Raw genomic sequence first — 13,767 nt, 5'->3', positions numbered from 1 at the left:
ACAATGAGTCATTCCAAATCACAAATTGTGATCAGTGCTATGAAGGAAACAAATGAGAAGTTGAGAGAGCCACTGTCAAGGCTGGGGAGAGAGGGTTCCATCTTTAAATTGTGTGATCAGAGACATCTTCTTGGAGGAATGAATTGCCCTTTTCTGGAACAAGGTACATTCTGGAAGAAGGAAGAAGAGGAGGCTGGGAAAGCTCAGTTGCAGAATGAGACATTAAAAAACAAAGCAGAACAAACAAAACGCTATGAGTCGTGCAAACAGCCTCCGTTCTGTTGATACAGTGTAGTAAGTAAGTAGCAAGCCTATTCCACCAGGAAGTTAAAACGATCAGACATAAACTATTCCATAATCTTAGAGACCCCAAGAGTAGGAAATGATCAGAAATGTAAGGAGCAATCAATTCACACAGTACTTTGCAAGTAGTTAGGAGGCTCTGGAGATAAACATAGACTCCGGAAAAGGATCGCTAAGGGATTTCAGACTCATAAATAATCAACTAATGCGCTGCTTTATCTACATAAAATGGAGAGGAAAAATAGCAAAGACCCAGGGTTTGAACAGAGATTGGCTTGAAAAAAATTTTTTTAATAAATTGCAGTGTTTTGAGGCTTTGGAATTTAAAAACCGTTCACTGTATTATTTCCTCAGCAGCAGAAAAAAATAACCTGTACATTTCACCATGCTGTCATTTTTAAACATTAGATTTTGACAGCCATGGTAATCTTGCTTAAACTAGATTCGTTTCGGTATAGTTATTCATCGTGTGCCAAATAACCATCATTAATCCACGCTACGTGTTCATCAGCTGCTCTACAGAGGTTTTCCATCTTCAGCCCAGCCCAGGGTGCTGGTGTAGCCCCTCTCCTCCTCCTTGCCCCCATGGAGAAGGAGATTTCGCAATGTAACCCACGCCAAATGTATCTGTGAATGAAAAGGCACATCTGTTACTTTTACCTATGCACTTTTTTTTTTTAATTGGAGTATAATTGCTTTACAATGTTAGTTTCTGCTGTACAGTGAAGTGAATCAGCTATATGTATACAGACATCCCCCAGCCTTGGGCCTCCCTCCCCCGCCCATCCCACCCATCTAGGTCATTACAGAGCACGGAGCTGAGCTCCCTGTGCTATACAGCAGGTTCCCACTAGCTATCTGTTTTACACATGGTAGTGTATTTATGTCAAACTTTATCTCCCACTTCATCCCACCCTAACCCTTCTCCTCTGTGTCTACACGTCCGTTGTCTACGTCTGCAGCTCTATTCCTGCCCTGCAAATAGGTTCATCTAAATGTCCACCTGTGCACTCTTGATTGCCCTTTCTTTTAGTAACAGCACGCAGTTCTCTCAGGGGAATTACTCTTCCCCCGTTGCATGCAGTCTTAGAGCTCTGCCCGCCCCTGACTCGCACTTAACTAGTCACACCATCTCCTGGGAACCTGAGTCTGGGAATCCAAGAGCAGAAAGTAGGCAAGGCTGGTCCATCCTGGCAGCAATGCCGAGAAGCTGACATTAATTAGTCCCCACACCCAGATCCCAGGAGCCACCCCACTTCCTGCCCCAATTCAGCTTTCCCTCTGATTTTTTGAGCTACCTCCTCTCTTTCCAAAGGAAAAAAAATATTTTTTGCCTCACATGCTAGAATCAAAGTTGATTACTTGCAACCTAATAAAGATTTATATATCTTGAATATTTTAGGGCAAAGCAGTCTATTTATATAACAACTTTCCTACCATTATCTTACCTCTTTGAAGAAATCGAGTTTGCCCCCCCGCCAAAAAAGTTAAATGCTTTATCTTTTCTAAAACACACTCTGATTTCCAAACTCTTCGCCATGATCAGGCCATTTTCTCCTCCTCAGATGCTCTTCCAGGATTCTATTTCTAACTGTCAGAATCCTATCCTTACTATATAAGTCTAAGTTTAAGTCAAGCTTTACCAAAATGCCTTCCTTTTATAAACTCTGATAAAAAATGTTCATTTCTGTACTATCTCCCTTAGAAGAGTATAAATTCCCGAAGGGCAGGGGCAGTGCCTTATCACCCAGTGACACCAATGCCTTGCATTGTGGTGGACAAATACTTGTTTCAGTTCTATTCTCACGGTATTTCACGTTTCTTCCTCTGGAAAATTTTGAAGGGAAGGTAAACATGTGAATTGAATTCTGTCTGGGACCGAATTTCACATGTGATATTCAGTAGCTGTGGTTCCTAGCTGATCTTCGGGAAATCTACAAACCCCTAAATTTGTAAGCAGATATTCTTCATATATTTTTCCAAAGACAGAGTCTAAAGCTTTCATTAGATTCTCAGAGAGATCTGTGACTCATAAAAGGTTAAGAAAGTCTGGCCACCTGCATGTCTAGAGGCAATTGCTGTAAAACATTTACCACCAATGTGCTATGTGTCTAGAAGGATGCCAGGCTCATTCCATTTAAGTTACCTTGTTTTATCCTTCTAGTAGCCTAGTGCAATAGTTCTTGTTATGGCAATAGCAATGATAATAGTAATGATCACAGCTTACATTTACGGGGTGTACCTTCTGTGTGCAGTGAGCACTGTTCCAAGTACTTCTGGATATGAACTCATTTAATACTTCCCCAAATCCTACAAGTGATATTTACAATTCTTCCCCTTTTACAGATAATGAAACTGAGGCCCAGAAAAATCATGTAATTTGCTTGAGTTCATGCAACTAATGGCAGAGTTTTGTACTGAAACCCAACAGCTTGACTCTAAAGCTTGCTTCTTAGCCACTCTGCTGTTAGGTCACAGCTAACACATGGTAGAGCTGGGATTCAAATCTGCATCATTTAACTTCTCTTCAGTGCTTCTAAACTGAGGCCAAGGGTTTCAGCAACTCACCCAAGTTTTTAGAACTAGGAGGTGGTAGAAGCCAACTTTGAACCTACCTGTCTTATTACAAAGCCTTTTGGAAGATTTTCAGTAAAGTAGGTGTTAACTCTTCACTAAATGTTTGACAGAATTCGCCTACGAAGCCATCTGGTCCTGGACTTTTGTTTGTTGGAAGATTTTTTAATCACAGTTTCAATTTCAGTACTTGTGATTGGTCTGTTCATAGTTTCTGTTTCTTCCTGGTTCAGTCTTGGAAGAATTTGTCCTTTCTAAGGATTTGTCCATTTCTTCCAGGTTATCCATTAATTGGCATGTAGTTGCTTGCAGTAGTCTCTTATGATCCTTTGTATTTCTGTGGTGTCCATTGTACCTTCTCCTTTTTCATTTCTAATTTTATTGATTTGAGTCCTCTCCCTTTTTTTCTTGATGAGTCTGGCTCAGGGTTTATCGATTTTGTTTATTTTCTCAAAGAACCAGCTTTTAGTTTCAGTGATCTTTGCTCTTGTTTTCTTCACCTCTATTTCATTTATTTCTGCTCTGATCTTTATGACTTCTTTCCTTCTACTACCTTTGGGTTTTGTTTGTTCTTCTTTCTCTAGTTCCTTTAGGTGTAAGGTTAGGTCGTTTATTTGAGATGTTTCTTGTTTCTTGAGGTAAAATTGTATTGCTATAAACTTCCCTCTTAGAACTGCTTTTGCTGCATCCCATAGGTTTTGGATTGTCATATTTTCGTTGTTATTTGTCTCTAGGTATTTTTTGATTTCCTATTTGATTTCTTCAGTGATCCATCAGTTATTTAGTAACATATTGTTTAGACTCTATGTCTTTGTGTTTTGCCTTTGAGTGATGCCCTCATTGGGCTCGGTCCTCTAAGGAGGCTGCAAAGAGAGGAAAAGTTTTCTTTTTGGAGTAGAGTCCTTAAACTACTTAGGAAGAGGCAAAAAACCTTCATCACCAATCTTAAACTCCATGAAGGCAGGACCTGTACACATAGCAGGCATTTGATAAATATTTGTTCATTCCATCAATCCGTGCGTTTACAAAAACAGAGGTAGTGTCTAGGGCAATTCATTCAGGAGAGAATACTGGCAGGTACTTAAGCAGGGACTGCAAATCCAAATGGCTGGGCAGGTATCAGAAAGGAGTTAAGTGACTCATTGGATTAAAATAAAGGCAGCTGTTGGGCTGGGGTCAGGCCACAGTTCAGAAGCACAAAAGCATGTTTAGATATTTTCACTCCCACTATCCTCACATCCACCCTCTTCACGGAAGTGCAGAAAAGTCACACAACTAACAGAGGAGTTGGGATTCAGACCTTGATAGTATAACTTCACGACGAGCACCACTCTCTCCCAGCTGTGGATTATGTATGCACAAGCGTGGAGGTGAATGCAGGTGAGGGAAGCATCCTGGTGGAATGGAGTTCTCCCAAGAAAAGGAAAATCTCATAGTGTGTTGTGAACAATTAGGAATTAGAGGGTGCTTGGATGTCACGGCAGTCTGTGAGTTTTATGTTTTGCTTTGTTTTGTGGCTGCGCCATGCGGCTTGCGGGATCTTAGTTCCACGACCAGGGATTGAACCTGCACCCTCGGCAGTGAAAGCTCCAAGTCCTAACCCCTGGACTGCCGGGGAATTCCCCAGTGGCATGTGATTTCTGAGTGGTAGAAATATTACACACCGTCTGCCAGAGGGGATGTGCGATGATGTCTTCATTCTTGGCTTTCCATCTCGAAGTTTTCTGTAAATAACCTCTAAGCAGGGGTCCTTTCCATGAGAAGGGCATGACATCAACCCAACCAACAAGCACGTGTTTACGATGCTCTTCTGACACTGGTAATTGATTTGCTCTAAGCCTTCTGTGCTGTCACACGGGGCCTTTCTCATGGTCAGTGGCACACGTTTGCAGAGAACTTTGATCCATCCTCCTCTAGCCCCGGCCCTTAAAGGCACCAGGAAGGAGGAGCCAGGAAGCTCAGGGGTTATGAGCTTATTGCTGATTTTATAATCCCTCATCACCAAGAGGAAATTTACTGAGTCCATCAGCATTAGAGCAGAGATTCTCGACCTTGGCACTACTACAGTGGTGGGGCTTGCTGTTCACTGAGGATATTTACAGAATCCCTGGCCTCTACCCACTAGATGCCAGTAGCAGCCTTGTCATGTATGACAAACAATGTCTCCCTCCAAACACTGCCAGGTGGTCCCGGGAGACTGCAGGGTGGCGTCACCCCTGGCTGAGAACCACCGACACTGGCTTAGAGATGCAAACACGCCCAAGGACACGTGTGCACATGCTCACCTACAGTGTATATAGTCGCCTTGACAGGGGGACTTCTTTTCGTGTTGCTTTTTGTTGTTGTTTTCCTATGGTAGTATTTTGTTTGTTGTTTTTTTCCTTCACTTTGTTTCTCTTGGTTGGTTGCTTTTTAATCTGAAGAAGAACCTTTGCTTCAATCTTGACTCTAATTTTTCAAGTTGGTCCGTTTCACAAAACCTTTTCGAAGAGTTGATTGTAACCGCTAATGCTATGGACCACCGCCGTGTGCTTGTCAGGCTGCTGTGCGTTTTACATGAGCTTTTTAAAAATTGAATCATCAAGATAACAGGGCAATCCTGTTACATCCATCTTGCGGAGGAGGAAATTGAAACACAGGCCGGTTAAGTCACTGGACCCAGGTTGCACTGATTTTGAGTGACAGAGTTGGGATTCTGAGCCAGGCTGTCTGCTGCCCTCATTTGCCTTCTTGTCTAAGACGCTATATTGCCCTCCTCTTTGGGGTGAAACCTCCAACATCACTAATGTGTGCTCCTTCAGTTCCTGATCTCAGAATATCGACAAACATGGTAAAATCTGAGCTACGAGTCACAATCACAGTCACGCGCTTTGAAATCCTGTGTGGTGCGCAGTTTATGGAAACGTTGGTTTCGTCGCTGACACCGATCGTACACACATATCTTTCTCTTGTCACCACCAGAGTGTCTGTACGTGTTCCCCTGCCAGTGGAACTACCGTCCTGATCACTGCATGTACGGAAGCAATTGCAGAGCGGCCGAGCGGGAAGGTGTGTCTGTCCTGCATGGGAACCGAGGCGTCTACCACGATGAGAAGCAGCCAACTTTCAAAGCGCTCTATGAAGCAATCCGAGACGTAAGTGTGTTCTCACCCCCCATTCAGCAGACATGTACTTATCAGCATGAAGCAGTGCAGGTGCTGTGGTCACCCGTCCCTTTGAAGGCCAAATAATTCCCAGAAGCATTGAGTTCTACCTCTTTTCCCCAACCTCACTCACGCTATGTCACTCCATCCACTTGCCACCTGGTACTATACTTTGTCCACTCTTGACTTAATATTTCCAAGAAAGTCACTCATTTCTTTTTCTCTGAAATAAATTCGCTGAAGGAGGAAGTGTCCTACCAAACAGAGAAACCCTTGGTAACTGACTCTACTGCTGAACTGAATGAATAAGCGTTTTCAGAACTCTAATGGAAAACTCATGAATTCATAAAAGTGCTAACAAAAGATCAAGACGAAAACAAAAATTAATTACATGGGACTGAGTGAACTGATGAAGATGATTATAATTTTTGTGACTTTCTGTTTGAATTTAAAAAAAAATCCCCCCCCCAAAAGAAGAGAACAGTAAGCAAAAAAAGAAAGAGAAACTCTGTGCTATTTGCCATAATAAAGGGTCAGAGGTTAGGATATAGGTAATACAATAAAAATAAAATATTATTCAGCTCAAGCTAAGTGTGTTGCCTGGTTGCCAGCTCCACCCTATTGAACAAGCAGGTGTCGAGGTGGTCATTTAGGACAGCGGTCCCCAACCTTTTTGGCACCAGGGACGCATTACAAGGAAGACGATTTTTCCACGGATTGGGTGGGAGGGTGGGAGGGCGTGGGGGATGGTTCAGGCGGTAATGCCAGCGACGGGGAGCGGCACACGAAGCTTCGCTTGCTTGCCCACCGCTCACCTCCTGCTGTGCAGCCTGGCTCCTAACAGGCCACGGACCGGTACCAGTCCAAGGACCAGGAGTTGGGGACTCCTGAGTTAGGACCAGGAGCCAAACCAAAGTGACAATCAAGTCTTTATTTATGGACTGCCACAGTGCAAGCAAGAGGCAAGAAGAGGCACCAGCTCTCGGGGGTCCATTTTTATACACCAAAGGATGCTGGCTGAGGGTCAAGTGGCTGCAGCACGGAGGCAGGAATATCTCCTGAATAAAAGGCTTTTGCATCTTTACGGACGCATGAATCTTGGGGAAGAGGAGAGGGAAGGAAGAGGGGAGGAGGAGAAAGGTACCCCCACACACACCTCCCAAAGGAGGCCCCCACATGGAGGTGCTTGGGGCAGGGATGCAGACGTGCATATAAGCCAAGGTGGCTTATACACACAAAGAAAACTGTAGCTCGCTGCCATGCACCAAGTCTGGGAGGGCAGCTTTCCCCCGAGACATGCCAGACAGCCTTGTAATTGTCTCTGGCTGAGTGTGAAGATCACACCAACTATTCTGGCCTGGAGCTGAGGCCCCCTCTTACTCCCTTGAAGGGGTTGATTTTAGCAGGAGCAGTTAAAGACCTATGTGAACTATCTTCTTGCAGTAACTGGGAAGGTCGAAAGGACCTTGCTTTGCGGTTCACCACCTAATATCACGTCAAGTACTGCCTGCTGGTACCTGCATCCCTCATTTTGGGGAACACTGCTTTCCACATTGCCTTTCACCTTGAAGTTGGTGGGGCAGAACCAGCAACAGCTACTTTCAGAGATTTCCCTTTTGAAACTTTCATTCCAAAACGTAGAGTGTAGGGGTCGGCCAACTTGGGCCAAATATTGGGCCAAATCTGGCCCATTTTTGTAAGACATATGGGGTAAGAATGGTTTCTTAAATAGTTGGGAAAAAAATGAACAGAAGAATATTTCGTAACACAGGAAAGTTTTATGAAATTCAGATTTCTCTGTTCATATAGTCTTATCAGGACACAGCAACAACTGTTCATGTTATGTATTGTCTGTGGCCACCGATATGCTACAAAGGCAAAGATGAGTAGCTGTGACAGACTGTACGGCCCACAGAGTCTGAAATATTTATTATCTAGCCCTTTACAGAAAAAATTTGCCAACCCCTGACAGAAGGCATGTAGATTTTATTAGAGGGTTTTTTCCTTGGGGATCTGGGAACCCTCATGATTCATGAAAAGGATTTGGCAGGAGTGAGGTGAGGGTGAATCCTGCAACATAGTAATGCATTTTTGCACATATGAAAGTATGCATTTTGCTAAGGAGAATCCCAGAGAATTCCAATTCTGGAATCCCCAGAATTGTCTTCTGTGGAGGGAAAGAATTTCACGTGCCAATAAACTAACACCTCTTTCTTCTCCTGGGATTCCTGCTGTTGTTTCTCAAAAGCCAGGTGATTTAATTACACAGAAAATTTGTTCTGTACTTAGTGATATCACATTTAGATATTCAAACACTGACTCCAGGTGCAAATCCATTCAGGAGTACAAATGGAAGGTAAATAAGAATGCAGCAGACGTGGACATCAGAGCCATGCCCCAGGTTGTTCTGTACTCTGTCAGCCCTGGCCTGGGATTGAGCAACTATGGTTCTAGAATTACAATCGGTCTTGTTTGTTTTCTGGGTGGATCAGAAAGAGGGCCAAATAACTGTTTCATAAATGATTCTGCATAATACACTCACTGATTTTCCTCAGTTGGGACTAAAATGACAATTTTTTTTTTTTTTTTTTTTTTTAAAAGGGCTTTTTTTTTTTTTTTTTTTTTTTTTGCGATACGCGGGCCTCTCACTATTGTGGCCTCTCCCATTGCGGAGCACAGGCTCCGGACGCGCAGGCTCAGCGGCCATGGCTCACGGGCCCAGCCGCTCCGCGGCATGTGGGATCTTCCCGGACCGGGGCACGAACCCGTGTCCCCTGCATCGGCAGGCGGACTCTCAACCACTGGGCCACCAGGGAAGCCCAAAAAAAGACAATTTTTGTTCATGCACTTCAATCAGGACGATCACTAACCCCATCCTGAAATTCAAGTAAATATAAGACAGACTTCATCATAAAAGACCTATTTCTCCACTTGCCACTGTGCACCCCAGTGCAGTGGAGTCAGGGCTTGGCTTTGGGCATCGACAGACCTGGGTTCAGGTCCCAATTTTGCCCCTTTCTGGTGATTAGTCATTAACTCTGTGCTCTTGACTTACTGAGCCTCAGTTTCCTCATCTGTGAAATGGGGATAATAATATTATCTACTTCATAAAACGTGTTGTGAGAATTCAACAAAATGATTGTTTTTACACTTTTAGTACAGCACCCGACATAGAGTTGTTCTCAATAATTAGAAGTTTCACACTCTTTTCTTTTCTTATCTTGTCCACATTTTCTCACTTGTTCTCTCTCTTCCCCTCTATAAATATTTTTCCTCTCTCTCTCTTTTGCTGTATGTCTCTTTCTTCCTTCATCTCTCTCTGAAAATATTCCTCCTGTCCCTCCCTCTTCCTTCTCTTCCCTCCCCTTCTCTCTCTCTCTCTCTCCCTCTCACACACACACACAAACACACATACTCACATACCCTAACTCTGTGTGTATGTTTGTGTGAAGGGTAAGTGTGATCTCCCCCTATCGTGACCCAAGGAAAATTATATATGAGGCAGACGTTCTGCCAGTAATTCTTTCAACAATCATCTCTGAAGAGCCTATTTTATGCAGGAACAATTCTAGGTTCTGGGAACTCAGAAGTCAACAAGACTGACAAAGCCCGCTCCTCATGAAACGTGTATTTTGGGTGAGGAAGCCAGACAGTACTCACATAAACGAAGAAATCAATAAAACTCTTATCAGATAGTGGAAGGTTAAAGCAGGGTGCTGGGTATCCAGGATGGGCAGCCAGGATGGAGAGGAAGGTTCACGAGCTCGGGTCCTCAGGGAGGCTTCTGCCAGCCTGAGCCTTGATCCCTGGGACAATCTGGGGAGAGATCCTGCCAAGTAGAAGAAATAACCTGGGAAAAGTCCCTGAGTCAGGAGTAAGTTTGTGTGCCCACCGACAGGGAAGAGGCCACAGTAACCAGAATGAACAGAAAAGGGAAGCGAGGAGGAGATGAGCAGGGAGAGTTCCGGGTCACATTGAACCTTTGGGGACAGGAGAGGGGTTGGAATCTTACTCTAATTGCAGCGGGAAGCCCCTGCAGGAAAACGACGTGCTCTGATTTATGCTTTAAAAATATCTCTGTGGTAACTTGGTGCAGGGGGTGCAAGAGTGAAAACAAAAAGGCTATCTATGAGACTTACTGCAGGCTTCCAGGTGAGAGATGGGGCTGGCATGCACTTGGGTGGTGTCGGGAAGATGAGAGGCCGGACTCGGGATGTGCTGTAGAGGTAGAGTTTACGGTACTTGCTGTTGCACCAGGTGAAGGATGTGGGGGAAAGAGAGGAATCAAGCAGGCCTCCACGGTTTTGACCTATTCTGTTCCTGTCACTGGGGATACAGTGATGAAAAGGAGTTTATCAATGCTCTAAATTGTGCTGTGAAAGAAAAAGTGTTCCAATCATGGTCTCGGACAGAACCCTTTTTTGCATTACAAAATGTGTAATCTCCTTCTGGGAAGAAATTCACATTTCTGATAAACATGCTTAAGCAATATTTCTGATGAACTTTAAGGGATTAAGACTTGTTCTAGGAAACTAGACACCCACCCACTCTGCTGTCAGGCAATAGTGTCTGACTTTTCATCATTCTTACTTCCCTTTTGCTTTTTTCTCTAGTCTTTTTGTTTAGAATGTCCTTGCCAACAGTGGATCTTTGACTTGACCTACTAGAGGCCTTTTCCCTTTCGACAAGACTGTAATAAAACTCTGACTCTTGTTCATAATTAGGTGGTCTGAAAGATTTATTTTGGGAAATACAGACACATTCCATAGGAAAAGAAGATAATTTCTTTTTAAAGTCCAATATTAACTGGGAAAAAACCGACAACCAATATTTGGTACCTGAATTACTAAAATAATGTCCACTGATGATACATTTCACTAGTAGTTGTTAAACTCTGAACTTTATGAGATTACCATAGTTCCTTCGTTAAGATTGCTACAAAGGCAAGATATATGAACAATTCAGTGTTGGTTTTTTTTTTTTCTTTTTTTGCGGTACGCGGCCCTCTCACCGCTGTGGCCTCTCCCGTTGCGGAGCACAGGCTCCGGACGCGCAGGCTCAGCGGCCATGGCTCACGGTCCCAGCCGCTCCGCGGCACGTGGGATCTTCCCGGACCGGGGCACGAACCCGCGTCCCCTGCGTCGGCAGGCCGACTCTCAACCACTGCACCACCAGGGAAGCCCCAATTCAGTGTTTTATTGTAGTAGATTTCAAGTATCTACCTGAGTGTTTTTAAAAAATTGTATTGAAGTATAGTTGATTTACAATGTTGTGTTAATTTCTTCTGTACACCAAAGTAACTCAGTTATACATATATGTATTCTTTTTCATATTCTTTTCCATTATGGGGTTTGTCACAGGATATTGAACATAGTTTCCCGCGCTACACAGTAGGACCTTGTTGTTTATACTTGAGTCTTGCTTCTACTCAGCAAGAGCGTGCTATAGAATATCCTGTCCTGGGAAATATACTTCACTCAGATTTTAAGAGCTTTTAAAACCCAGATAAGTCATCTTTTTTTTTTTTTTTTTTTTTTTTTAAAGAGGTAAAGAAACAGGCCCTAAACGGGTAAGTGATTGCCTGGGGTTGCACAGGACTGAATCAGGATTTGAACCTCGGTCCTCGGAGGTCCCTTCCTCTGTATCTAAAAACGTACCAAGCTGTGCCTGCATGTTTATAGTAATTCCCTGTGTCATTTCTCAGTAAGTTATTTGCGTTTTTAAATGGCATTTCAGTAACTAAAATACACTTTTCTTTTTTTTTATTTTTAACTCATCTTTCAGTTTCCCTTTCAAGACAATCTCTTTCAATCCATGTATTACCCTCTTCAGATGAAGTTTTTGGAGACTGTGCACACTTTATGTGGACGAATCCCACAAGTTTTTCTGAAGCAAATTGAGAAAACCATGAAAAGGGCTTATGAGAAACATGTCATCATCCATGTTGGCCCGAACCAGAGGCGCTGAGTATTTCCTATTGTCGCAAGTCGATTAGGCATCTCATGAACGAGGAAATACTCATCTGCAAGCTGCCTGGATCTCTTTTATGTGAATATTTCATGGTGCTCTGTGACAACTAAGTTTAAAAAGACTTGTTAAATGTTGCTAAATCAGTTGCCCCTAAATGGAAATATGCTTTAATTTTTTTCTAAAGTGCTATTTATCTCTCTGTTTTTTTTTAAAAAATGATATTTTTGCTCACTTAACATTGTTGAAGTAGGTTGAGCTAGCTGTGAAAAGGAACTCTTGTGAGCCTTCTGATTCCCAAGTGTCTGAGGCCATGTCAGTGGCACCTGATGTGCCACATTTTATCCACTTCTCTTGAGACTCTCTCTGTGCAGTGGGTTCACCCCACCCCTTGTCATAAAAGTAATACATGCTTGTTGTAAAACAAATTTTTAAAACTTATAGAGAATATATAGGTCATTGGACCAAAATCAAGATGAGATTAGCCATAATCCTATTAACCAGGGAAAAAGATTTTTAGTGTAGTCCCTTCTAGCCTTTTTTTCCCTACTTTTATATTTACTTGAGGTTGTCTTTTCCATCGTATAAACATGTATCTAAAACAGGTAGTCTAAGTGAAAGTGGGACCCTATGCTGAGGTTTTTACGTAGGAGGCTAAAAATTTAGACAAAAGGATGATGCCTGCAACCCTTTATTTAAAACATGTCTGGGACAGAGATCAGGGTTAGGAGACCGACCACCTGAGATGAGATTAAGGGAGCACAAGCCCTGCTCACACCCTAATCTTGTCAGAGGTCCCACCTCACCATTGTTATAAAACCCCTCATCAAATCCTCTGGGGTGGGGACACATAGTTTTTCAAGGCAGGAGTCTGCTGTATCCCCCTTTGCCTGGCAAAGCAATAAAGCTATCCTTTTCTACTTCAGAAAAATACATCGGGGAGAAGCATTCGGATTTTAGCTAATTGGGCAGTGATAAAGGATGAAGCATATCTGGGGCTGTTTTTTAAGAAAAACTGTTCAGACTTTTCCAAATCGTAAGACATGTCTATGCAGCCACAGCTTCTGAAAGGAAATTCAGTAATTGTGTTAAACCTAAGCGGTCTATTTAGCAGAGATGTGATTTTGTGCTGACCCAGAGACAAAAGCATTTTATCTCTTACTTTAGTAGGTGTGGCCTTCTCTCTTTAAACTCTTGGGCAATAGGTGGAAATTAAAGGCCGACTTGGGATGTAATGTGTACAAATAAACAGTTCAGTGGATTCCACTGGCCAGAAAATTCATCTTCCCACCAGCCTTAGAAAGGTCTCTCAAATTTGTTTTTTCTTCTCTAGGGTATTCTGGCTGTTAGCCAAGGTGTGTCTTATCACCTAGCTACAGTAGAGGAAGTTCGGTATTCTTTCCCCAAAGGAATCAAAGTTAATCCCTAGTTGCTCCTGTAGCTGCTATTAGCGTAAGGGCATTTTGCATAATGCTTTATTTATCTCAAAAAACGTGTGCATAAATGATCTCCTTGATGTTTGCAACAACTTAGTGAACTTAGTAGGGGCCTGTATCATCTCCACTGGGCAAATAAGGAAATTGTAATACAAAGAAACAAATATATTCCATATAATTACTGTTCTGTAAGACACACAGATGTGTATAAGATACATCCCGTTTCACAGAGAAATTTTTGAAAACAAAAATATTAAATATTTTTCATCATATATAGACAGTGATCTGAAAGTATAAAATGAAAATTTTTGTTTTGGTAATGCAAATATGGTATCCGATATATT

General features: G+C 42.7%; 1 protein-coding gene across 1 annotated transcript in view; it reads left to right on the top strand.

The window, feature by feature from the left end:
• Window positions 1-11,987, top strand: part of GXYLT2 (glucoside xylosyltransferase 2) — an 80,027-nt gene extending 68,040 nt beyond the window's left edge. The window contains exons 6-7 of the mRNA XM_065885889.1: window positions 5,839-6,011; window positions 11,805-11,987. Coding sequence (XP_065741961.1) covers window positions 5,839-6,011; window positions 11,805-11,987 — 356 coding nt within the window. The remainder of the gene's footprint in view (window positions 1-5,838; window positions 6,012-11,804) is intronic.
• The last annotated feature ends 1,780 nt before the right edge of the window (window positions 11,988-13,767 follow it).

The sequence above is a fragment of the Phocoena phocoena genome, chromosome 10 (genome assembly GCF_963924675.1).
Source record: "Phocoena phocoena chromosome 10, mPhoPho1.1, whole genome shotgun sequence".
NCBI lineage: Eukaryota > Metazoa > Chordata > Mammalia > Artiodactyla > Phocoenidae > Phocoena > Phocoena phocoena.
The sequence above is the reverse complement of the archived record's forward strand: the minus strand, read 5'-3'. Positions and strand labels throughout refer to the sequence as shown.